A 26,841-nucleotide genomic window follows, 5' to 3' on the forward strand; every position below is an offset into this window, starting at 1 on the left:
GAGGATATTTCACTTTTAGACCCATTGTGCAACTCCGGTGAAAGTTTGACAATAATTTTGCTATTTTTTTTTTTAATGCTTAAAATATGTCTGCTTTGATCTTGATGGTGATTTTTAAGACAGTGAAATGAACCGTAGTCTTAAAACTGCTGATTAATTTAGTGGTCTACTATTTCTTTAAATTGAATCCGGTTACATAATTATAATCATGAAATAATTATCTTCTCGCAGTAGCCTCTGGGTAAAGAACCGTAAATTAAGAGAGGTATAAAAGCAGAAAATTCCCGTCACATAATAGAAAGAATCAGATTTGTATGTAGGCTACACCCTGCTGCGCAGTCGGGTCAGAGCTGGAACACATCCACACAACTTTTTGCAGAGTCATCGGGACAGACACGCACCTCCGCTCCGGGTCCGCTTATCTCCATCGTGAGCCCGGGCAGCACTGAGATGTCAGGCGCGATGAAAGATGAACCGAGATCAGCCAGTGAATGTCAGAGGACTGAAATGATCCACGTTGCGGTTAAAAGTCTCACGGAGAGCAAAGACTTCACCGTCCGAGGAGACTGCACCGTCAGACAGGTCAGGAGACCAGACAGCCACAGGGTCTGGAAGCTTTGTTCGTAAAATGGTTCGATTTGATTATTGATGCGCAGTGATTTCAGTAATCGTTTCCATACCACAAACTGAGCATTATTATTAAAACCTGCCAAATTATGGTATTAGACTAGAGCCATCGCTGTGTTATGTTTGGCTGGCAAAGCGCCGTTGTGTGTTTATCGTGTGTGTCTGGTGGGTACAGCTAAAATGGGGTCTGTCAGATCGCCTGGGAGCCTCAGCAGAGCAGCTGGTGCTGATCCAGTCCGGCCGGGTCCTCAGAGAGTCAGAGATCCTGAGTCACCTTAAAGGGCAGAATGAGTCAGTCAGCCTCTGCATGATCCGAAGGTAAACACACACACACACACACACACACACACACACACACACACACACACACACACACACACACACACACACACACACATATGTTCTCGTCGTCATCAGACTCATTTAAGCTTCACAAATACATGTTTATTTGCGATAGTGTGCATCTGCTCCAACTACAAAAATAGTAGGCTAACTGCTGAAAAATTCAGAGGGCTGTGAGTTTGAAGGGATAGTCTGCCTTTGTAAAATATGCAGTCAGTCGCATGTGTCTGTGCCCCATTTTGGTCAGTGTTTGCTAAATAACCACATTTGCTCTAAACTATCACTCACAGGGGCATCCTTTTAATTAGTCATGTCACTGAAATGAAATCAGGCACTACTGTTACATACAGTGACAAAGCAAATTTTGTCTTAAATACTTCGTATCTTAGCACTCTAGTGTCAGTATGGGATATCAGAATTGTGTATACAAATGTCATAAGTCAGACATAGATGAGCTCACTGTCCTAATAGCTCTATCAGTTCTATTCTAAAAAAAAAAAACCATATGCAGTTTTTTTTTTACAACACATCTGGAACTCTAGATTCATCTTAAGTTCATCCCTCTCAGGCCCCAGCGTTCCTCTGCTGCACCCACCAGTGATCCAGCTTCAGAGACGGTCCAATCAGGGCTCACGGATGTTCTCGACTCTGATCATGATATCCTCACACCATCTCCCACCTCTCCCCTCTGCCTGGGTAAGAACTGCAAAACACAGGAACTCCCCACACCTACAGTTATTTTCTACCTTTCACCACATTTCACACTTGCACTTGATATGTGTTTCGGTTTTAGAGTAGTTTACAGTTTAGAGTCTACATTTTTCCTGTCCTCTCTATGTGGGATTATACTGCTGCTGTGGGATGATAAGATCATACACCAGTGCAGTTACATACTCCTGCATTTTTGATCTGATGTTGTTCCCATAGTGCAAGGACTGGACAGTCTTGGCCTAACAAACAGTGGGCCTGGATTCTTCCCTGCACTCCAACGCCAGATGGAGAAGCAGCTGTTGGCTGACCCAGAGATGATGCACTCTGTTCTGTGCAGCCCCCTCGTGCAGAGCACCCTCTCCACCTCCAGCCCCCAAATAACCAGACAGCTCATTCTGTCCAATCCCCAAGTTCAGCAGCTCCTAGAAACAAACCCAGAGGTGGGAGACATGATAAACAACACAGACATCATCACACAGGTGGGTGTAGTTTGGGATAAGTTGGCATTATAACGTGTACATGCAAAAATGCACTGCTATGAATATGCAAGTTTCCATGAAGTAAATTGAGTTTTTATTAAAAGAAAAATTAAGTGCTTTTCTAAATATGCTTTAGGATTTGTGATATGTGTGTGACATGAATCTGTTAAAAGGAAAAAGAAAGGTCATTTTTCATTTTACTGACTTGAACATAGTTGATCCCTCCTTTACTAATTTCTCCCACCCATATGTTCAATATCTTTTGCTCTTGCTTCTGTTTCCAGGTGCTGGAACTCGTCAGGAATCCTGACCTGATAGAGGAAGTGATGCGTAATGAAGACAGAGCATTAGACAATGAAACCATCAGTGATAACTCGGATGGACCTCAGAAGACTGAGGTGAAAACACAGGAACATAGTCTTTGCAGCTAATGTTTCCCTTTCTATGTGAGGTCAAAGTAATCTTGTGTATTTTAACCCACTGTTTGTTAATGCTCTCTCTTTTAGACCCAGACAGGAGTACCCCCAGCGGTGACTGCATCATCTGGGATTCGACAGACACCAATAAGAGAAAGAGACCAGACACCTCCATCCTTCAGTCACTCCACAGATCCTCTCAGAGAACTGACTGCCTCGCCCACAGCTGATCCAAACTCTCAGAGTACTAATACTGCAGGCAAGAGATTTCTCAGTTTATTTTTTTGTCCTTTGATGTATTTCAAGTTAATTTAAAGATGTTGGTACTCTCTGCCCATCATCAGTTTTAATCAGCTTAACTATAATTATACATTTCAACCTGCTTTTTTTTCATTTTGTATCTGCGGTCTCCTCCCCCCTGCCTCAGGCATGCAGTCACTGCTGGAGGAGATCACAGCCAGTCCAGGTCTGATGGAGAACCTGCTGTCTGGGCCGTACGTCAGCAGCCTTCTGAACTGCCTCAGCCAGAACCCTGACTTGGCTGCACAGGTGACGCATGACAGAAAACACATGACAGGTGGCAGATCACTCATTTTCACCAGTGCTGAGCCAGTAGTTATTGGATGGACGGCAAAAGCGGGACGAGCCATATTATCATGAATGTCTGTGAGTGACTGACTGAGTGACCATAATTCCACCGTTGGTCAGCCGAATGCCATGTGACTGAGTTGCAGTTTCCCTGTTGCTCTTTTAAAAAGAATTGGTGCGAACAGTTTCTATTAGAGGGGCGTTTACAGCCTACAGTGTTGCCAACAAAGCACATTTGAATCAAATGATCTCAGTTCGGTTTGCTTCAAATCTGCGTTGAAGTTCACTTAACCTGAGCATTGTGAGCCCAAAGTGTTCCATGTTCGTCTCTCCTTTTGCCTCTTTAGTTTAGCCCTGCCATAGGAAAATCACATGCTATTGCACTGGGAAGCTTGAAAAAAAAGCATATAGTGTACATGGAACCATGACCGCTGGTAACGTCAGCAAGACTGGTGGACGAGGAGTAGTTTTGTCCGAGGAATATAGGCTAGTTCTCTTTCAAATTAACTCACAATGCAAAACCGTAAAAAGAACTAACTCTCCTTTCTGTTGGCTCACTTTAACAGGACTGAGTTTGGTTTGTTTAAAAAGGACTATATGTGAAAACCTCCTAATGTTCTGTCTGAGTCATCATTTTACAATTAAATATAGCCAAAATCACAGCACTGTGTTTGGTGATTCTGTCAGACAATGTCACAGTTATAAAAAAATCAGGATTTTAGCAGAACAGAGCGGCAGCTGGGATGTGACTGCTGGTTAACATGAAGTCTTAATGTGGCACATTTCAGTCACTATTTCATACTTGAAACAGAAAAACATGTAAATGAGAACAGCTTTATTGGGAATTCGGCTGCATTAAAATACTGTTTATGTGAGCACAGAGACTAGGAGAAACAGACATAGGGCTGAAACCGGCAGAATGCAAATAGCCTACAACATAGTTCAGCCATATACTCGGCTTTGACCTGGTCTTGTTTTTTTAGTTTTTGCTATTGCAATGAGCATCTGAATGGCTGCAAAATCATGTGGGCTGCCAATCAGAGGTCTGGAACGAGGCTACAATCCCCCAGTGTACTTCTTGTTAACATATCCCCATAATCTCTACTCACTCAGACAGGTCTTATAGTCCATTCTGCTCTGCTTTCAGATACTGCTGAGCCACCCTTTGTTCTCAGGGAATCCTCAGCTGCAGCAGCAGATGAGACAGCAGCTCCCTCTCTTCCTGCAACAGGTTTGTTTATTCTCCTCACTATTACTCTCCACTACTGCCATTTTGCAACTGAAACACATATCATGATAAAGATGTCCTGTATTTAATGCATTCATCTTTGACTTTTTACTTGAACAACACTCCTTCCTGATATCTATAGTGCGCAGACTTCATTGTTCACAGTGTTTATCATTAATATTTTAATTATTGATTATGAATTATGTGTAGATGCAGAATCCGGAGCTGCTCACAGCCATGTTGAACCCCAGAGCCATGGAGGCTGTGCTACAGATCCAGCACGGCCTACAGACTCTGGCTGCAGAGGCTCCCGTCCTCATACCTGCGTGAGTAAGAACAAACAGTACAGCTCAACCTAAAGAGATTTTGTCCTGGTGGTCTGGTTTCTGGGTAAAAGATTTGTGTTTTGAACATACTGTAAAACTTTTCATGAGTAAAGCTATATCATATCTTCTTGCAGGACTGGACTTGGAAACACTGGGGCCAATGTTAATATTGCCCCTGAGTTTGTGTCTGACTCTGCACCGAACAGCCAATCAGGAAATGGTCCTCAGGTTGCCACGGTGACAGAGCAGCAGCAGCAGTTTGTGCAACAGATGCTACAGGCACTGGCTAACACCAATAATGTGGTACCTCAGTCTTTCCTATATAACCTTGTTGTCAGCTTCTGTAAATTTGAACTGCTTTTGAATTTGAAATATCGCCACTAAATAGCATTTTAACGTGAAAAGCCCAATGGAAACGTCTCTTTACAATGCTGGGCTTTCTTATCATTATCACAAAAGGAAAGTTTATGAGACAACAACATTTCCCTAATATTGAACTTACAATGGTTCAGTGCTCACTGTAGAAACCACTTTTTTTTTTTTTTTTTTTTTAAGTATTTACACAAACAGTACCTCATGTAGAGAGTAGCTACATCCAAACTCATAGTCCTCCTTGCACTGACTGGTGATGACGTCCTTGCTCCACAAACCTCACCACATCAGGTGACGTCCAGCTGTGATGTTTGGTGTGGTCAAAGGTTCAGGATGCATTTCAACCCACAGAGGCCAGTGCAGCTACACTTTTCTTCCAAAGTCCAATGTTGAGTTATTTTAAGTTTGTCACGTAACTGGAAAAGAAGTCAGTGTTGTTACCTATGGTCCCAACATGCAGTGTGTTCAAATAAGACATGAAAGATATGCTGTTAAAATAAATAGGCCACATGATCTCCAGAATGATTAGGAAAGACACATGTGAAGTTTTGTCACATTGTATGCCATATTTTCACTCCCAGACACAAAACATCTTTGCTAATTCTTTGCAATCATGGTAATGTAATAGGTAGGACTTCAAATAACTTTCCTGTCTGTCATGTCAGGTCCATCATGAGGAGGCTGAGTTCCAGGAGGAGCTGGAGCACCTGAGCTCAATGGGCTTCAGAGACAGACAGGCAAACCTTCAGGCCCTCATCAGCACAGGAGGAGACCTCAACACTGCTATACAACATCTGCTTGGTCTCTGACACACACACACACACACACACACGCACACAAGCACGCACACACACACACACACACACACACACACACACACACAGATTCTGTGCACATAAACATACATAAGTGAATGCACAGGTACTAACATTTGCAGACACTTATCATTATCAACAATTACAAAGTGCTTTACAAAAATCAAACAGTAAAGACATGCAAGCCATATTTATATTGCTGCACTTTCAAAGACATACTTATATTCATTCCTTAACTTCACATACTAACCTCTGTCTGCAGTAGTAGTAGTGGCGCTGTAGTAAAAGATATTCAGTCTTGGCATCACAGTCACCTTCACTATACTGTGCTGTACACTTGTTTTTCCTTATCTGAATTGAAGCTCTAAGGATAGTGGATGCCATATGGTGACCAGATCTTAAAGCCCCTTGAGGCAAATATGTGGCTTTGGGCTGTATAAATACATTTAATACATACATAAAAACATAATACATAATACACATGAATTTATTTGGGTTTTTATGAAGTGAAAACTGAGAAAACATAAACACCTTCCATTTTGTCCTTCCAGAGTGAACGCTTTGAGTTAATATTAAGGTAGAAACAAAAGACTACAATCATTGTCACTGTATCAGTGACATGCACTGGTGCAGGTCAGTACAGGTACTTAAATCCACCTCACATACCTTATACTTGTAGCAATTGCATAAATATTCAGAGGTAGGTCATGTATTATTAATCTCTGTGCAGACGCACTATGAACCTCAGGCCTCTTTTCACTCTACCACCTGGACAACTGAGTCCAATGAAAGCTTTTAACACCCAGAGACAGTCAGATGTCCTGGAAGCTCACGGCAGATTCACACTCTCAGATTGAACCAGGAGCATCTTCTGTTGAGTGCTGTTTTCCTGATCTCCCTTGCTGCTCTTGTATCTTGTCCACCACAGGCTGTGCAGACGGCAAGCACACCAGATTATTCTAAAGTTTGTCTCCAAAAGTAGACTCAGCTCCAAAAGATGTGTTTAAAAATGCAGAGGTGGACTTTGTGCAAAAGCAAGAAGTGTTTGAATGTCATTGTTTATCTTGAGGAGACACAGGCACAGAAACTCAGATTTGCAGGACTAATCTTCTCAACAACATTCTCACAGACATGAAAAAAATGTCCAGAACTTAAAAAAATAATGACAACAGAATTTATGATGATAATAATGAATATTTTACTTTGCATACGTGAGCCACTTCTTTGAAAACCTTTGTGCCTAACTATTTTCCACTGCACTGACTGGTAATGCCTGGGATTTGATGTTCTTTCCTTTAGCTTTTCTTCAATTTAGCTGAAATGCACCATGCTACAGGAGTGTGTCATATGGAGCAGGTGCATTTTGTATCCCTCTGGATGTAACTAAACAACAACTGAGCAACATACTGTCACTCATCTTGCTGACCTGTGGATGCTGATGTAATAAGTAAAAGGTGTTGAATGCCACTCTGTTATTTACTTTTTCTTTCAGTGTCTTTTTTAGTCTGTCAAAACAATTCTGTCGTCTTTCAATCATGTAAATATGCAGTGGTTGTAATACAGATGTTCTACATTAGGGTTATCAATACAATTAATTCAACAGCAGTTTTTTAGGACTTCTGCAAATGATTATATCCATCATTAATTAATCTGTCGATGTTTTTCTTCTACAAGTAATATATTAATCATTTAGGCTATAAAATGTCAGTAAATAGGAAAAATATCTATCACAACTTCCTAGAACCCAGCTTCATATTACCCGTTTTGTTCAGCTAGTAGACCGACATCCAGAAGATGTTCAGGTTACACTTATATCAAATAGAATAGGAGCAACTCCTCCCATTTGCGAAGCTGTAAACACAATGATGTACCCAGAGTTGGTGTAGAGGTCACAGAGCATAACCTGACAGTTTCAATAAAGACATAAGTCAAACACAAACTGGCATACTCATTTATAATACAATAACTAAAAATCTTATTATTTTTCATATACATAAGTTACCACGCTACTCCCTCTGCTAATAATATCTAAGCTTGAACTTTTCCACTATAAACACCAGGGGGCAGTTACACCTAACTTTTTTTCAGTTATGTCAGCTATTTTGGTTTGTACAGCTGGAATTATGCAGCAACAAAACATTTTTGACGTTGCCTTTTTCTAGGATAATTTGTTATTATTCTCGTTTACCTTCAGTGCAAAGTATGAGATTGAAATCTGTATCTACATGTTGACATCAGCAGTGTTGTTGAGCACTGATGATCTGACATACCAACTGGCAAAACTGTTATGTAATGTACTTATTGAAACTAATACCTCACAATCACAAAGTCATATTTAGAGGTGATTTTCAGCTACTAATGTGACTGATAAGATACGGATGTGTGGACAGTTGTGTGAGGGTTTCTGTCTGTTTTCTATTGCTGCTTTAGTGTCCTCTCTCTCAGAGAGCTAGTGGATTACAGACAAACAAGCACTACGACATCAGATACGTGTGTATGTGATCCACTTGACAACCTGTGTGCGTATGTCTGTTGCTGCCAGACTGAGGGGGTTTTAATCTCCACTAGTGTGTGTGTGTTGCAGTGTGTGTGCGCCGGTTCGTCTGGATGTGTGAGATATGAGAGTAGCCAAGGGGGTTTTTCTGGATTAGAAGCTCCTAAAATATTCGGGTTGAGGTTTGAAGATGAGTCACACCACAAAAACAGCTCTACAGTGCTGAGTGGAGATGTGTGTGTGTGTGTGTGTGTGTGTGTGTGTGTGTGTGTGTGTGTGTGTGTGTGTGTGTGTGTGTGTGTGTGTGTGTGTGTGTGTGTGTGTGTGTGTGTGTGTGTGTGTGTGTGAACATCCAGTTCATGGACACATGCGTGTGTTTTCTGAAGATGCTTACAGATCAGGAAACAGGGCTCACAAAGCCTTGACCTGATCTGACCTTTTATATGTTATGACTCTATTGTCAGAAGAAACCTGCCTCACAGTGATGTGTAGCAGTGATTGTGTTCAATCCAAACCCCCTTAATCGTTTGACTTTATCGTGCTCAGTGTGAAGATTGTGCTGTAAGATTGGTTGGTGCATTTGGTGTCAGAGCATGAAAGTTAGTTTGACAGATTGAATGATATCATAAAAGCAATTTCTTGCTTCTAAACCAACCCATTCACTGATGCAGAGTTGTCAGGAACTTCAGCAAAGCTACAAAATGTTTTACAAGGCTATTTAAGAACAGGTGAGAAACCTGTAATGTTGAAGGTAAAATGGAAAAGATCACACAAAGTCATTTAAACCCAGTGTTAAAATCCGTGTTAGGTGAAGCAGAAGTGGTGAGTCAATACAGTTGGTGGCAGAGACATATGTGCTTCCACAGGCTGTGGATTCTCCTTTTCACCAGTTAGCTTTCCTCTAAACCGACCCGAGACAAAGTTATACAAACATATAAATTAACTTTCTGTATATCTGAAGTGATAAGTCGATAAATCTGTTACACAACATAAAAATTAATCGTCAGCTTATTTGAAATTGATACAGTTTTTCAAGCAAAACCGAGATAACATTTCCAGAGATAAATTTCCGCTTCTGGATTGAGAAGATTTTATTTGTGATTAAACTGAATATCTTTGGGTTGGCTTCAGAAAGTTTGACAGACAAATCAAAAAAAAGAATGTACACTCACAGTTTGCATTGCAATGCATTTAGTTCAACTATTAAAGATCAGTTTTTCACCATTTGCTGATATTTTATAGACCAAAAGGTTCATCAGTAAACCAAGAAAAAAAACAGGCAAATTAATCATTACTGAAAATTACTATTAGTTGCAGCCAAAAGCCAATTTTCCTCTGTAAATGTTGCCCGTCTGTTACAAACTGTAACAAAATTCATACAAGCTCATCTTATCAGTAAAGACCTTTATATGTGTTTATATGTGCATGGTCAGGTTCATTTTCTTTTAAAACGTGTTTGCCTTTTGTTCTTTTGGATTAAAAATGTTCCCTTGGTATTTGTCCATTATAATGCCGTCAAAGATATAAGACGATATTAGACAACAAAATTACTGTGAAAACACTGAATCTTCATAGTGCAAACTTTTACAATACTTCCACAAACCTCTTCATAAGAGCTAATACCCTCTTTCTCTCTTCAGCTGCACAGGTGGACCTTTTTTCTTTGTGGCAAATTATATTATATACAAAAAAACATAAAAACAAAACGACCCTTTTGGTCCCAACACTCTGCTGCATATCCTGGAACGGCACTTAAGGCCGTGTTTGCAAAGTTTTTAGCTAATGAGTTGTTTTCAGAATCACAGATGCACCCCAGGATCACACAGATTATGTACTTCATTCTCTACTGAAGTGCTAATGAGTAGATCAAACCAAAATTCCCACTGCTCCGCAAGCTGCTCTGTGATTTTGCACCTCCATGGTGACAGTGATTTCCCTTTCACCTTCGCTGAGATATGGAATGGACATGATTGTTGGATCATAACAAGATGAAAAGTCCACTAGCTGCTCTGAGAAGCTCTACTTAGAAACAGTATTGTTTAGAGCTAAATGTGAATGTTTGCATGCTATCAAAGGCCCTGCAATCTCCCTATCATGTTCTTCATCTTAGTTTAGGGTGTTAGCGTGCTAACATTTGAAGTATAGCTGAGGATGATGGAAATGTCATTACTTTGCATGTATTTGGCCACAAACATGAAGTATTTGACAAATTAAACTTTTGACCTGGTGATGGCACTAGAAGAAAGGTCAGGGGATTACCAGTTATTACAATCCATGCTGTAGTGAGTCAATGTCCATACCACAATTACAGGTGTCATCACTTTTGTTGCATTGAGGTTGTTTTGGCTTGTAGCTAAGCTTTTTTAATTAGGCAAGATCAATACCCTTCACTTCAAATGAAAAATAATACAATTATTGTAAGATGGTACAATTTTGAATCATTTAACATGTTAGTGATATTGAGGGGTAATCAGTTTTGTTTTCTAGTGTACTTTAATAAAAGCCAAAAATGTTAACCTTATGGTGGCACTAGAAGAAAATCAGGGATCACCACAGTCATGAAAATTCATCATCAGGGAACCATAACTGTCTGCACAAACTTTTGTGCCAATCCATCAAGTAGATGTTGGTGTTGGAATATTTCAACAAAAAAGTGAAATCTTAGACCTGCCGGGGGCGCTAGAGGAAAAGTCAGAGGCTTCCTCCTATGGGCACCATGAATATCTGTCCAGTAGGTGTTGAGATTTCAGTCTGTGGTGAACCTACTGAGAAGACCGACATTGCCATCCCTAAAAACAGATGAAAAATGTTATGATGATGATGTACTCTCTTTTGGTCTGCTGTGGTGGTTATGGCATCACTGGTGAGGACTTTAGGCCAATAATGTGCTTTTCGACCTCCATGGCCATATCAGTAATGCTCCTCCTGATGTCCAGTGACAACACATTCTCCCCTTCCAACGGAGGCTCTAAAACATCAAACTGGGAACGCAGCAGGTCTGCTTTCATGTAATGTCCCCTTCGGGACTTCATCCTCTGGTGAATGAGATCATAGTCGCCATGTAGAAAGAGAAAAAAGACATCAGCAGTAATGGGAGGCAGGATTTCTTGGTCTGGACTGGAAGAGAAAGTGAGGGCTTTGGAGCCATAAAGCAGGATCTGTCTGTAGTGGCACTTCAGGGCGGAGCACACCACAACAGCATCAGAGCCTGAACACCTTTCCCTGGGGTGGAACAACAAACACATATACAGACAGTTATTGAGGGCAGGAATGAACACTGAAATGTTGTATGCATAACAAAAAAAGCAGTAGGGAAACAAACTAAACAAACGTAAAGTGAACTCTGGTCATTAACAGCTTGGGAGAAGAAGTAGGTGGAAAGAAAAGGAGGGGTGCAAGGATGAGCAGATAGAGAAAAATAAGTGTGACTGAGTGGAAGAGTTAAGCAAAAGAAGTCTTTGATGTCACTGCAGACGTCTTAAGAAAGAGATGGCACACTTTTCACTTCACCTCTTCTCGACTCTCTCACTTACTCAGTCTGTCTTTCCTCTCCCTAACTCCCTTCCCTCGCTCTCTGGTTTTCATCTCAATTTTCAAAACCATCCTTGATATTTTTGATCTTTTTTGACAATTTCACGCCTGCATATCTTTACCTCGCTGCTCTCTGCTCTTCAGCTCCCTCTCACTCTCTAAACCCATCATCTTCTCCTTTTCTGTCACTAAAAACTATCTTGTGTTTTCCAGGCAAGTGTGTGTGTGTAATAATCTATGTGTGTGTGTGCACATGTATTACTCTTACCTCTGAATGACTTCATGTAGTTTGAGAAGCCAAGGCAATCTGTCCTGAACAACATAATGACAGGATTTATTTTTGTTGTAAACAGCATGTTTTAAGATTGTAGCAGGCTTTAGATGATGGACCAGCACCTTGGAATGCTGGTGTGTTACTTTTTCTTTTTAGATTTATTGTTTTCTAAAGATACAGGTCTTTACCTTTTAAATAAATATTCAGGGGCACCCTAGGGGGTTAAAGCGCCGATTGCAAACTGCACCGGTTTGCATCCGGCTGACAACCTTAGTTGCATGTCAGTCCCCATCTCTCTCTTTCCTCTCATTTCCTGTCGTCTCTCTACTGTCCAATTAAGGAACAGAAATAAATTCCCCAAAAATGATTAAAAAAAATAGAACTGTTCTAAATCTTTGTGATTTTTGCTTGAGAAATAATGCAGCGTAGACTCTCTTACAAAGTGAAGTTACGAAAGGAAAATAAATGTTAGGGAAAACTTTTCTTGCTCCTGGAAAGCAAGAGAAGGCACTGTCTCACTTTTGGGGTGACTAGCATGAAAAGTGATTCTGGCTTTCCCCTTTAATACAAGTGGGTGGGTGAATCCAATCACATACACTCCTGGTTTCAGCATATCAGTGGCCGTCAGAGAGGCAAGCCGGACACTGCAGAGCATCACAGGGCGAGCCGAGCCCACAATGGGGAAGCCAGACTGCGTTATCAGACTGAAGGTTAGTCTCAAACCTATGCACCTGAGAAAATACTACATTCAGGTATAAATAGTTTTATGATAACTACATGCATAGTTGCAGTGAGCATAATGGAGCAGACGCTTTGAAGAAGTATTTATAGTGAAGCAAATTATTCCAAGTTGCCAATATTTTCTGTTTTCTGGACTTAACTCAAAGAGACTTTTAAAGAACCAATCAGGTAATCAAACAGAGATCATGACAGACAGACATGGCAGCACAAACACATCTTTGATTACACTGAGATCAGAAACAGAATCAGTCACAATTTGGTAACAAATGAACTGGAGTCATTTTTTTTTCATACAGCAATGTCTTTAACATGAAGAGCTGAACTCAAATGAGAGGAATCACATTCTCTTATATCCCTGCTTCTGAGCACACTCATGTCCTGTTTGGTTATGCCAACGTCAACCTGCCAACTCTGATACTGGCATGAAAGACACATTTTTCCCACAGCCTGACAGTAATCCTGAATTTACATTTCTAGTTCACTTCATTATTTATTCTCAAACTGCCAACTGTTGAGTATTTTTAAAATATGCCAAAGCGTTGGACAGAGCAGGTCCCAGGGTAACTCCCCCCGCCACACAGCACAGATTTCTGAGTGGGAGGTTATCATCAGCCACCATACACCGCTACCAGCAAACGGCTGCCAAATGTTGGCTGCCGCTGCTCTGCCTGCAAGCATGTATACTCATCTTTTGGGAGACAGCCAGTCAATTGTTTGGAGGTCTCCCTTTATTTTGAAAGTCAGCATGAACGAGGAAAAGATAAATATTTAACAAATAAAAATAAATGACTCAACTGAATTTTAGGATTCAGTTTCCTCCCTGCTGTTTTCACTGTGTCTTATGTCTGCAGCTATGATTTACTCATGACTGAAGAGAAAGAGTGCAGCACTCCAGGGACACACACGCATAGGCTGACCTTGTCTGTGAGCGGTTCGCCCCGAGCCATCTTCTCAACGTTCTCCTGTGGGTGGAAGTCATCCCCTTCATACAGAGGCCAGCCCAGCTGATGAATGGAAACAGGTGAGGATGAGGTAATGTGTGGGCACAAGCATGATTGGAGAGGTATATGTGAGTAGAAAGTTACCTTTTCTGAAAGAAAAGCCCCAAAGCTGCTTCTGTATGAGAAAAGTAACAAGACAGAAGTGATGCAGTGAAATACTTTTTTTTTTTTTTTTAAAGTTAAAAAAAATACTTTAATCTGACACCTCTACAGCTTTAAGCCAACACTACTGGCATAGATATGCTACAGTTTAAAGCTAAAATAATAGTGAATGGAGCAGCTATTTTACAACACAATGAATTGTTGAAGTGAATTTTCAACCAAAAATCCCAAACGTTACCTAGTGCCACCTTCTCACCTGTGTTGATTTTCTACTTTTATGTCTTATGTAATAGTAAATTGAATATCTTTGGGTTTTGGATGTTTGATCAACCAAAACAAGCAATTTGAGTCCTCATCACCAACGTTTTATAGACTAAATAATTAAGCGATTTAGCAAGAAAGAAATGCGCTGCTTTTTAAATAATGAAACTAATTGTTACTTGCAGCCTCACTATACTACTTTGGTGTTAAGTTACGTCCCTTACAGGTCTGTGCTGCATCTGCTTAAGTGAACTTGTAACAGATACCTGTGTACTGTAACCACTTATGTAATGAGACATCAATATTTGATAAACACCACTTCCTGATCACAATCGTAAATGTTTCTTTTTCTTCATGTGACTCAATAACTTAAAAATGTTGGTTATGCTCTTCTCAATGTGCTTCTTATGTCCTAAATAAACTGATATGCATGTAAGACAGTATACATACTTTCCACAGCCCGAGACTCCCATTACAATGTAGATCATCTTTCTGTGGATCTTCAGACACCCAAAGGCAGATCCTATCCGGAACTGGATTAAAGAAGAAGAAAAATCAATTTTTAACTGTTGGCAAGAAATCTTACACGTGTTATCCTCTCAACCGTAGAAATGTGTAGAAATAACATCAGTGCTCATGTGATGTTACCAATAGTAGTAATACCACACTCAAAATACTCCACTCTCAGAAAAAGTCCTGCATTGGAAATATAAAAGTATGTAAGTATAATCAGAAAAATGTACTCTGCACAATAACTACTTTTGCTTTTGATACTTCAAGTACATTTTGATACCAGTGCTTTTGTACTTTTACTTCAGTAGCTAAAATGAACTTATTCCATCACTGAAAACTCTCAAATAAATGTAATGATGAAAAAGAAAGTGCAATATTTCCCTCTAAACTGTAGAGTAGTAAAGTACAGAGTAAACACAGTTACGTTTCACCAGTGGATGCGACCTACTGTTATTGTGAATTGGTTGTGTTGCCGTAACTACTGGGATCTTAACTCGTGCAGTTAACTAATAGCATAAGGAAACCCTGCTCAGGTGCAGCCAGCTTACCACTAATCATGTTTCATCTCATGACAGCCGCTGACTAAAACAATAAGAACTTATACAGTCTGGTTTTAGCAAAACAAAACCCTCGTCTTGCTGAAAAAAGATCTGTAAGTCTGAGAAATGCTCGCTGAATCAGTGACTTACATCTCTTTCCTACATCAAGTGCTTCATGGACCTTGACCGCGGGTTGTTTTGCTAAAGTACGCGATGACGCACGAAGCACGTCAGCTACGTTCCCAATTAAAGGGGCCGCGGTCTTTACGTAGCAGCCAAATTGCTTTGGACGTCATTACTGATGAAAACAATGACGTTCAAGGCATAATGTGATATGTTTCTCAAAATTTAATAGGTAACAGACATTTACACTAATTCACACGTAGATGCACAACTTAAAGGCAATAAAGATGAATATAAGTTGCTCAGTTCCACCCATATGACTGTTATAGCTTACATAATTATTCAGTCAATAATCTATAAAAATCATGCCTGCAGACAGAACTCATAGCTTGTTTCATCATTTAAACTCGGAAGAGTATGGCGCATAAAATCAGTGAGTAAATGTGATTTTTTATGATGGATGAAAACATTAAGTTATTGTCAAATGATATATTTCAAATACCACTGTGCAGGTGATTAACAATCACCATCTGGCAATCTGACACAAATGGGACCATAACTGCAATGTGAAGGTCCATGCTGAAATTTGGAAAGAGAGATTAAAAAATGGGAAGAGAGGAAAAAAAGAGTGGGAGAGCGAGAGAGAGAGAGAGAGAGTGAGAGAGAGAGAGAGAGAGAGAGAAAGAGGGAGAGGGAGAGGGAGAGGGAGAAGGGAAAAAGCCATCCTCCCTCCTGTAGATCCATCAGTGGGCAGGCAGGAGACGGATGCAAGCTCTCCTCCCTCCCGCTCTGTTGCATCCATCCATTCTCTTATCCATCCACCATCTCTTCATCCACCCATTCATTTCCAAGGGCGTCGCAAGGGGTGACAAGACCCGACTGAAAGGCACATACATGTGAACGTGTGTGTGCGTGAGTCCTCCGTGTATGTAGCCTGTAGGTACGTGTGCGTCTGCTCTGCTTGAGGATCCGCTGACATGAGGAGCTGAAACAGAACCGACAGAAGGATGAAAATGCTCCGGTTTCGCAGCCCCAGCATCCGCTCCTTGGACCAGGAGGTCCTCTGTACGATCCGGTTACTGGACGACTCTGAGATCTCCTGCAGCATCCAGGTAGACGACAAACCTCATCCACCTCATGTATTGTGCTCTGTGATTACTGCAAAAATCACGTGGACGCAGCAGATGAATTTCATCATATCGGTCAATTAAAACCATTGTAGATTGAAGGCTGTAACAGCACTGCATCGTCATTTTTGCTGGACATAGACCATTTTGAGCGTATTGATTTTCTAGTTTCCACGCTGCTGTGATTTACTGGAGAGGTTGCATGCTTTGCTCCATACTGCCAGTATGAGATATGTGGCGGAGAGGGGAGGAAAAAAAGGCATATTCAGTTGTGCTCCCTGCATTTGTGTTGGGTCCATGCAAGATGTGGCCCGCATGGAGGGAAGTTGAGATGAAGTTTGATTTCATAGCAGTAGAAATGATGGAGCTCCATGGGTGTGGTGGTGATAATAGAACTGATGACAAGGACAGGAAGGACCTCTGTTTGGGTTATTGATTGCAATCGTGTGTGTGTGTGTGTGTGTGTGTGTGTGTGTGTGTGTGTGTGATGAGATGATGATACATGTTGTTCCCACCATGTTGTCTTCAAGTGTCCCTGCCCTACAGCCCAGAAAGTCACTCCCATAGCCCACAGCTGATAAGTGGCTGCATTGTCAAGCTAAAATCAGGCTATTCATATGAAGTCTTATAAAGCACACTATTTGGAAATATATGGTTTTTACAGGAAGACAAGATTTTACTCTCTGCTAACACTTTACTAGAAGTCCCTATATTAAGTACTCATACACCGTATGAAACATGTAATATGCTTTATAAGACATTATGATGTCATTGTAAGGAGATATATTCTTTCATTAATAGATTTGTCAACAATAACTCCTCCTTAATAAATACTTTAAATGTCCTCATATCTGCATAAAACTACATTATAATGTGAAATGTGAAATATCCTTTGGAGTCTAAGACAATATGAGGGACAGAAAAAGGTTTTCTATAACTAATTTATAATCTTTTTTTATTCTTTCAAAATGACTCAGGTAGTCACAGTCCTGTACTTTTATCGATTAAAGAGTAACTTGACCCCAACAAAAAGCACTTCTGTTTATTACCTGTCTTTTCATGTCAAAATCCAGCTCAGTGTGCCACCCAGGAAATGAAACTAGCAGAAGGATGTATGCCCGAGATGTTTGCATGTATATGAACTGCTCCAGTTGTATTATCAGTATAAGAGCAGACTGATGAAGGTGTGGCCAAGATCATGATCTAATATCTGCATGAGCAAAAGAGATGGAGAGATGGAGTTGTAGCGTACAGTGAAATAACTGGTGTTTTCCATTCATCGTTTATTAGTTTTGGGTGGCTTTTTTGTTGTTTCCTTCCCAGAACTGCAGCTCTGGACAGTGGCTTTCTGATCATTTTGTAGCTGGCAACATTAAGTGTAGTTCAGTGTTTCTGACACGACATGTAGCCTTGGATTTGTAATGCAGGGCTTCATTGTAGCCCACAAGGAACTGATGCACAAACCACCACTTTCAAACAGAAGTCCAGCCAGCTGGGAAACTGACATGAAAGGAATAAAAACTGATGACTGGGTCCAGTTAATGGATAGAAGCCTTTAACTATTGACTCATTTGAGATCTAATATTGAAACCGTTTTTGGCTGCCTGAACAAAGGAAAATATATTTCCCTAGTTTCCTCAAACAAATTAGATCCTGTGGGCCTGCAGTGTGGATCATACCTGGCTCCTGGGCCCCTCCAGCCCTGAGCTCCAACTGCTGCCAGAGATGTAAAAGTAAAATCCTGTGAATCTGCAAAAGTACAACTCATAATTTTCAAACCACACACATTTAATAAAGTACAGTGCATACAAACATGTATTGCTATGTTGTATGGATTGACATTATTATTTTTTTAAAATACCCTCAACATTTCACCAAATCCTTCAAAGCATCATCAGCTTGTTGGTAACCCGGTGAGATGAACAGAGTTGCGAGCGCAGTGAGTGAACGCAGTTCCGAGCAGCACCTTGTATTATCCTGAGCTGCCTTCAAAAGAAGTTGTCAAACTAACTGTCTTTCTTATCCTCAACATGTACCCAATCAATGATTTACAAAACACCGTTAAGTGCACTGAGAGAAAAAAAAAGGAACGAGGAAGAGAGGAAGAGGCTGTGTCTGTTTCTTGGTGATGGTGCTCACTTGCATGTATACCTGTGTGCTTGTGTCTTTGAGAGCACAGAAGTGTGTTGAACTTTGTGTACACGTCTGAGGACATTAAAGTGAGATGCGTGAATGCAAGATTGTGAATATGAAAGTGTGCGTGTGCTTTTGTCTGTGTATCTGTGCGCGATAAGGAAATGGACAGTTAGATTTTTCTAGCTGACTGTGTTTTCCAGGGCTTTCTTTAATGGCTTTGTGTTCCGGTGCTGAGTTGCTCCTTCCTACATATTTCATGACATCCTGTGCTCCTCATGCTACACTTCTGCTGCTCGACAACAGCAGTTCTCCTCTTTCCACTGTATGGGGACCTCCATCTCTTACTTTATCTGCTTATTTGTTTTCTCTCTGCATTGTCACTGTCTGTCTTTCTCAATTTGTCTGTTCTGCTGCTCTCTGTTGTAGGGAATATGTAGGTCAGGATGAGATGCTAAAGAAAGCACTAGATTGAACAGCATCATAAAAAATCATGTGGTAAAAATTGTTCTCAAATGCATCAGAATAGTTTGCTTAATGTGAGCCTGCGATGCCCTTATTTCCTTTAATTTTACTCTGAGGCAGTCAGTTCTTGACTTTGCATAAGACATGGGTGCATTAGCCAGGTCCCCCCGGGGCACAATGTTTGGCACTGCATGGATTATCCTGACTGAATGAAGACTTCAAAATATCTTGAAAAGCCATGATGTGTGAATATTTCCAAGGCAATAAAGATTGCAGTTTTTGGCTACAAAATGGATCACTGCAATGGTCATTGCGTAACACGTCTCATTACCGCAACTGCAAAAATAACAGCAAGGCCAGTCTATTTGTACAGCAACTTTAAACAACAATGCAGTTGCTTTGCATAAAACATGAATGACATTAAGACAAGATAAAAGAAACATCACATGATGTTAGAAGTAATACATAAATAGGATATTAAGAGTAAAACAGACAATAAAATAAAAATGAACGAAGATTGAATAAAACCGAGTAAACAGGACAACGAACATTACAAGTGCAGTTGCAGTGCAAGTTCATATGAATGAACAACAGAATGAAGCAGTGCAAACAGTTGTAAAAGCACTAAGTATTGGAGCAGACCTCAAGTTCTCTTGGGGACTTTGGGTCACATTTTGAAATAATGAAAATCTTATATTTGGAGAAAGTCAACATTAAGTGACAGGATATGGTAAAATTTAAATTTAAATTTTGAACATTATGTTCAGATCTCACTCACAGCAAGATGCAAACCAGTGAGTCCATCAGGAGTAGAACACACCACACAACTCTTCTCCAGCACACCACGCTTCTTCTTCACATCTTGGGCTATCTTGACTTAATCTGGGTGGTATCTGAGGATGTTATACAGTTCATTAATTAGTCACATGTTTGATAAATTAACAGAGATGCCAACTATACAAAACAACATTATCAAAACCCTTTTCTACAAAAAATACTATTTACAAAAGATCATTATAGTTAAAACAAATATTGCAACGGCTAGGGTTAGTAGAATAAAAATTACCATAAATACGAGATAATAATCTTTATTCTTCATCAAAAACAGTCTTTCATCATATCAATGGAGGAGAGAGGTAAAAAAGTTTGTATGAATATATGTGTGGGTTACAGGGAGAGATGGATGTGTTTTCTTCAGACTCAGATGTTACATGTGTTTTGAAAAGGTTTCAGGTTCTGAGTTGAAAGACATGATGACAGCTTACAGCAGAGAATAATTATTTTTAAGTTGTTTCCTAAGAATAACTTCACAGCAGAATATATGCAGGTGGAGAGGATCTGTGTGTGTGGGTATGTTGCTGTGTGTGCGCAGGTGTGTGTGTGTGTGTCTGTCATGTGTGTCTAAAGCCCTGGGGGGTGAGTGTGTCCAGCCTGCTGCTCTCATGTTCACTGGTAATGTTAAGTCAGACCTGCTGCAGGAGAGACATGTCAAGATCAATACACAGTGACCTCCTCTGCTTTCAGCTCCTCTCCCCTTCACCATCCACTCTTTTTCCTCTCATCCTCCCATCTGTCCTTCTCCTCTTTCCCCTCTCTCATCTTCCCATTCCTCCCCCTCCTGCTCTCTCCCTCACCCCTGCTTATTCTCTGCTCCACTTTCAGCTTCATATTTACCCCTCTGACCACCTTTTCGCACTTTCTATTTTTACATCTCTCATCTATATCTTCTTTCTCCCTCCCTCCCCTCGATCTCTCTGCTTCTCCCTCTTCCTTCTCTGTGACACATCATGTATAATTAAAGGAGATCACTGTTCTTCATGAGGCCAACATCAGTCAGCTGTCAGCGATGCGCTACACCATGAGTGTGTATATATGCGTGCACATGTATGTGTGTGTGTGTGTGTGTGTGTGTTGGGAGGGTGGGGTAACCATGGCTCACTTGCATGAAAGATTTAAACGCCGCTACTGAGCCAAAGTTCTGCAATTACGGACATTAATTCTCCTTACTTAGCAAGAAATTACTGCTTGGCACCAAAAATAGCTTGCAATAACTTGAACTTTTGAAAGCTTGAAATATATCCTGCTGATTGTGCTGTTTCTATTCTCGTGCAGGTTACCTTATCAATACATCACTAATACACACTGTTAAAAGATGCATATGGACGCTGGTAATGTTTTACACTGCATTTGCCTTTTACTCGGTCAAGGAGAGGTGTGATTGCGTGTAGCTGGGGTGGTGCTGGTGTTTTACTTACCAGCCTTTTTTGTGGGTGGCTGTGTACATGAGTGTGTGTGTGTGTGTGTGTGTGTGTGTGTGTGCGTGCATGTGTGAGCAATGCTGAGACAGTGCTGTTGTTTCAGCCGGTAGGCATTCTTTGGAGCAAGTTATAAATAGTATCAGTTTTCTATTCTTATCCCACTTGCCGGCGCCTCTTTGATGCTGCTCCGAAGATGACTAAAGAGAAATAATCTTTTTTCTGACTTGTGCTTGCAACTGAGAGGAGGCACAGAGAGATGAGACGGCAGGATAGAAGAGAGGGAGGGAGGGACGGAAACATCAAACGAAAATGGGTAAGGGGGAAAGAAAGAGAGATGGCTGATAAGACAAAATATAGGATGACATGGTGGGTTGCAATGGCTGCGAGAATGACGGCAACAAATCACCAGGGTGTGGGAAGGAACAGGAGAGGAAACGAGTTGGAGCGGCTGCAGAAAAAAAAAACAGATTAAGCAGATTAAAACATGAAACAGATTTGAAATGAGACTGGCAGAGCAGGCGGATTTTGAAAAAGGGAAGACAAGGTGGAGACAAGAGGGAAAGGTAGACTAGAATTTACAAAGAGTGAAAAATAGAGACCTCAAAAAAAAAAAAAGGACAATGGGACAAACAATGAACAGCAAACAACAGAAAGTAAGAGCAAGAAAGACAAAGATAGGTCAGAGGTCACACACGGAGCTGATTGATATTCACTGTCTTTCTCAGGGACATTTCAGCATCAGATCATCTATTTGAAGGACAGACACTTCTGCACAAATATTACAAGTAGCTTGTTTATCTTACTGTTGCAATGAATGCATGTAGGAGTGTGTTTATTGCACGTACAGTACATGGTGCTTTGTTATATTTTAAATAATTCTTACGTCAGTCGTGACATTTGCATTTGCTCCCACCGCTTACCTTGTCTGGAATTTGGCTATTTTTGTAAAAACCCTCTGCGGGAAAGAAATTATTAGCCAAGTTATATACTGTTTCATCCGATCATCTCTCTTCCCCCAGCAGAGAGCAGGACAGATGAAAAAGCGAAACATATATTTTTCAAACATGGTGTAAAAAAATGCTCCGACAATTCATGTGTTAAAAACAAACAAAAACATATTACGAAAAAGCTGAAGAGAATGTGACAGTGCAAAAAAGCGATAAGAATTGAGGGTGACATCAGCGATTAAGCACAGACTCCCAGTAGTTTACAGTTTTAGTCCTTTTGGGGATTTTTTATAGCCCCCCCCTTTTTTTAATCGCTGCATAATTTTACCTTGGTAGTGGAGTATCATTCATCATAACATCTGGATCATGTTTTTGGAGAGACTGACAATCCTCTTGTATTGAGAGTAGTTAATCAGCTTGTTGGGTTACTTCTGTTACAGCTTCTGATGCCAGTTTAACATAATTACATTCATTTGAATTTACTTTACTTCACTCAGAATCAAAACTGCCTTCCAGGGAGTCCTGGGTACATAAATAAATAAAAACAAACAACAAAACGATTAAAACATATCAACCAGCAGCAATCTTCACAGTTATGTTCATATGCGTTTATAGTAACCGCATAAACCCAGCTGTATTACATGTTGCTTGCTGGTGCATTTTGCTAATTTGTTTTTAATTGAAACAGATATCTGTTCTGTAGTTCAAATACCAATTCAACCACATCGGTATTTATGTTGTATTTATATTGTGTATGCATTTGTTACATAAATAGATAAATGGAAAGCTGTAGGTATGTGATGCCATCTGCGAAGCAGAACATTATATAACGTGCAGGATGTTCCTTGTGTTTGTGTGGCAATATCATCATGATTATTGTGTGAGTGTGCATATGTGCTGCATTAACCCCTTTACTGGTGGCGAGCACAGCGCATCGCTAATTGCGTCAAACTGTTGGAAAAAAGCGAGTGATGCAGGGGCAAGCAGATGCAGACAGAGGAACACTCATTTCTGCCAAAAACATGCAAATAAGCAAAACAAACAGAGCGTTCACACATTCAGGCTCACCCTCTCCTTTTTACACACACACTCTCTCTTTTCTCTGTCATGGATTGTTTGTTTGAGTGCCTCAAAATTTTGAACAACCTGCGGTGCAAAGATAAGACAGCTGCTTCAGTGCACCCACCATGTGCACACACACTCAGTACAGCAGCCCTTTGGCTACAGTCATGCCATCACCATCACACAACACACTATCCTGCCACCCTGTGAGTTAGTGTCCAGCTGTACATTGAGTGAGTGTGATGAAGATCCATTATAATAGAAACTGGTTCTGCTCCATATATATTGATAATTAATGGCTCTACCTCTAAGCTTATCAGGCTGTGTGCCCAGCCGTGAACGTGTGTGTAGGTGCATGTGACATGTTTTATGTTGTGTGTTCATTTGTGCATGCCTGTGTGCAGGTGTGTGTGTTTGTGTGTTTGTGTGTGTGTGTGTGTGTGTGTGTGTGTGTGTGTGTGTGTGCGTGTGTGCGTGTGTGCGTGTGTGTGTGTGTGTGCATGCGCATGTGTGTGTGCGTGTGTATGTATTGCTGCAGCATTGCAGGTGATGATAAGGTAATTGGTTTGTCTCCTTCAACTTGGGGACAAGGTCACAGTCACTGTTATGAGTGCTGCTCACAGAGATGGGAAGCATTATCTGCTTAATATATAAATCATTTGAACGATAAGATTACTAGTGTATGTATATTTTTAAAAATAATTATTTAAAAGATTATATCACTGCAGATTTGTGTTTCGTAAATCTATAGTGACATAATCTCTCTGAACTTTATCCCATGTAAACAAATAATGACGAGAAACATCAACATTTGCTGAAGTAATGAGTACTGATCAGCTGTAAGTGAAGTATCTGAAGTTTACTGTAGTTAATTAGCTGTGCTTCATAAGTTAAAACTGTTTGCACACAACATTTAAAAAAAAGCACAAGAACAAGAACATAAACTAAAACTTTTTTTTTTTGGCCAAACCAGCAGCTTTATGAGGCTGTATGTACCAAATGTTAAAACTAGCGTGCTAGCATACTCACACCGACGATGCTTACATGTTGGTGTTCAGCTGGTATAATGTTTACCATGTTCATCCTCTTAGTTTAGGATGTTTGCATGCTATCATTTGCTAATTATCATTATATAAGAAAAGTACATCTGAGGCTGATGGGAATTAGTTTTGCAGGAATTTGGTTATAAACCAGAGTACTTGATATATTAAATGTTACCCAGTGATAGTAAGAGGATCACCAATGTTATTGGTACAATTCATCCTCAGGAGAACATGAATGTCTGTACCAAACTTCATGGCAGTCAATCAGATGACATTTTTTGAGATATTTAACTCAAAACCACAAATATAAACCTCATGGTGGCACTAGAGAAAAAAAAGGGGGATCACCAAAGTCATTATGATTCATCCTCTGGAGATAATGAATGTCTGGGAAAAATTTCACGGCAATCCATCCTAGAGTTGTTGAGATATTTCAGACTGGACCAAAGTAGTGGACTGACCAACATATCAGCACTGACATCCCTAGAACCTGAGATCACTTGAAAACATGATGATGATGGCTAAAAATGTCCCATGAATTAGATGACCTCATAGTCATAAGGTTAACTACTCTAAAGTTGATTAGATATAGGAATCTCTATGGTACACTGATGATAAAGGAAGTCCCTCCATATGCCAAGTCTGTAGCTCCAGGCTAGAGTCCATTACTGTTGTGGGTCAGTGGTTGAAGAGGTTAAACCTAACACACTCTGTAATGCAGCTCCAGAGATCAATACTTCACTGGAACTGTGTGGGTTTCATTCTGATATATGACATCCCGCCTTGTGTCTTCACACTGCTTACCTCAGTTTTTCCTTTCAGATATTAAACAGAATGGATTTACAAATCAAACGTATGTGTGATGATGGGAGGCTATTACAGAGAGGGCTGGTGGTGGTGAGGTCAAGCGTCTCTTTCCAAAGGTTTCTCCCCTTAATATAAACTGGATATGTTCCATAATTCAGCTCCTAGACTGGAAGTGTTTGATCCTCTGCTTCTCTCTTCCAATCTTGTAGTCAGTGTAGCCTCAGAGGGTGATGTGTATTTGCATCCTGACTCAGTAGCTTACTTTAAAAATCTTTTTAAATATATAACTATCATAGCATTAAAATGATCAGAAATAGCCTTTTAAAACCAGTGACCGACTGGTGAGTCAGTCATTACAAACTCATGCCGTGCAGCCAAACATTATTTAAACTTCATAAATTCTAGTGGAGATGCGGGAGCTTCCAAATATACAGAATATGTCAAACTGGAATTTGTGGAAATGTGGATGATATCTATGGAAAGTGGCATTTGGCAGAAATTATGCAGCCAATAAAAATGATTCTTGGGTTTGAAATATTTCTGCCAGAGTAAACAACATCATGTAGCTTCATTGAAAAGCTGGAACAAGCCAGATTACATTCAGACAGTGTGGAATAAGATGACTTTTGTAAACTTAAAGCCACTTAAGGGGAATTTTAAAAAAAGGAAAACTAGACGCTAATAGGATAGAAAGTTAATATATTTGAAGAAGATGCACAATAATGCGTTTCTGCATCCCAAGGAATAGAAAGAGAAGAGCTTTTAACTTAGGTCCTCTCCTCCTCTTTCATCCTCTGCATTGCTTTTCCTACACCCCGCATCCAGCACATTGATTTGTCTCTCTTGCATCCTGGTCAAGCCTCTGGATCGATCCATTCGTTGGCTCGGGGGCTCGAGTTCTGGGTGGTAAACACAATCTGGCTTTAGAAATATTGGCACTGTTAATAATAGGAGAACAATGTTGTCACACATGGACAAAAGCCTGCTTACACACTCATCCTAATTGGCAAATAAATCAGCAAATTCGTCCACTAGTGTCTTAAATCTCCATTTCCCTAAAGAGTAGCAGCAGTGACAACAGAGAAAAGCCATGAATTAATGTAGCATTTGTCTTAACGGCAACGTCTAGGCATTTAAATTGGTTTGTGTGGAGGTAAAGAAGGGCATATCATTATCTTTTAAGTCCCACTACTCTCTTTCTCTGTGTCCTCTCCTTCACCCCCACCCTGTGTGAGCAGATATGAGCATGTGTTGGTTTCTTCACTGGGGAATCACAGGAATTTAATGCTCTTTCTCCTCACTGCATTTCAGCCAATTAGGTATGCCGTGTCATGAAAAGAAACCCGTCGAAGTCGATAAGGACCAGTCATAATTGAGCTGGCATGCATATTAATTAAACAACAAACGGTGTTTAACTGGGCCAGGGCACCCAGGGTCCTAGCGCTTGACTGGTAGTGGTTGTAAAGTCAGGAGATGTTTATGATTTTTAGGTCAGGGGTGAGAGCAAGTCATACAC

General features: G+C 40.4%; 3 protein-coding genes across 9 annotated transcripts in view; 2 read left to right on the forward strand and 1 right to left on the reverse strand.

The window, feature by feature from the left end:
- The first annotated feature begins 244 nt into the window (after positions 1 to 244).
- Positions 245 to 10,077, forward strand: LOC130169126 (ubiquilin-1-like). Its single transcript, XM_056375573.1, has 11 exons — positions 245 to 582; positions 803 to 945; positions 1,538 to 1,665; positions 1,897 to 2,159; positions 2,444 to 2,557; positions 2,666 to 2,834; positions 3,003 to 3,124; positions 4,311 to 4,394; positions 4,602 to 4,717; positions 4,852 to 5,020; positions 5,755 to 10,077. The coding sequence occupies exons 1-11, from the start codon at positions 451 to 453 to the stop codon at positions 5,896 to 5,898; spliced, it is 1,584 nt and encodes a 527-aa protein (XP_056231548.1). The 5' UTR covers positions 245 to 450; the 3' UTR covers positions 5,899 to 10,077.
- LOC130169127 (probable gluconokinase) lies at positions 9,184 to 16,111 on the reverse strand. 6 transcript variants are annotated; one of them, XM_056375579.1, is made up of 6 exons: positions 15,986 to 16,111; positions 14,759 to 14,841; positions 14,030 to 14,060; positions 13,862 to 13,948; positions 12,198 to 12,241; positions 9,184 to 11,620 (listed from the first exon to the last, which is right to left on the reverse strand). In XM_056375579.1, the coding sequence occupies exons 2-6, from the start codon at positions 14,794 to 14,796 to the stop codon at positions 11,248 to 11,250; spliced, it is 573 nt and encodes a 190-aa protein (XP_056231554.1). In that variant the 5' UTR covers positions 14,797 to 14,841; positions 15,986 to 16,111; the 3' UTR covers positions 9,184 to 11,247. The 6 variants fall into 6 exon arrangements, with proteins under 6 accessions (XP_056231554.1, XP_056231552.1, XP_056231553.1 ...); XM_056375577.1 differs by lacking the exon at positions 15,986 to 16,111 and adding an exon at positions 15,511 to 15,845; XM_056375578.1 differs by lacking the exon at positions 15,986 to 16,111 and adding an exon at positions 15,370 to 15,845.
- Positions 16,112 to 16,181: 70 nt separating this feature from the next.
- The window catches only part of frmd3 (FERM domain containing 3), a 58,576-nt gene continuing 47,916 nt past the window's right edge, over positions 16,182 to 26,841 (forward strand). The window contains exon 1 of one of the 2 annotated variants that reach the window (XM_056375571.1): positions 16,182 to 16,595. In XM_056375571.1, the coding sequence (XP_056231546.1) occupies positions 16,491 to 16,595 (105 nt within the window). In that variant the 5' untranslated portion in view covers positions 16,182 to 16,490. The remainder of the gene's footprint in view (positions 16,596 to 26,841) is intronic. The other variant, XM_056375572.1, reaches the window with a different exon arrangement.

This window comes from Seriola aureovittata, chromosome 5 (genome assembly GCF_021018895.1).
Source record: "Seriola aureovittata isolate HTS-2021-v1 ecotype China chromosome 5, ASM2101889v1, whole genome shotgun sequence".
Classification (NCBI taxonomy): Eukaryota; Metazoa; Chordata; class Actinopteri; order Carangiformes; family Carangidae; genus Seriola; species Seriola aureovittata.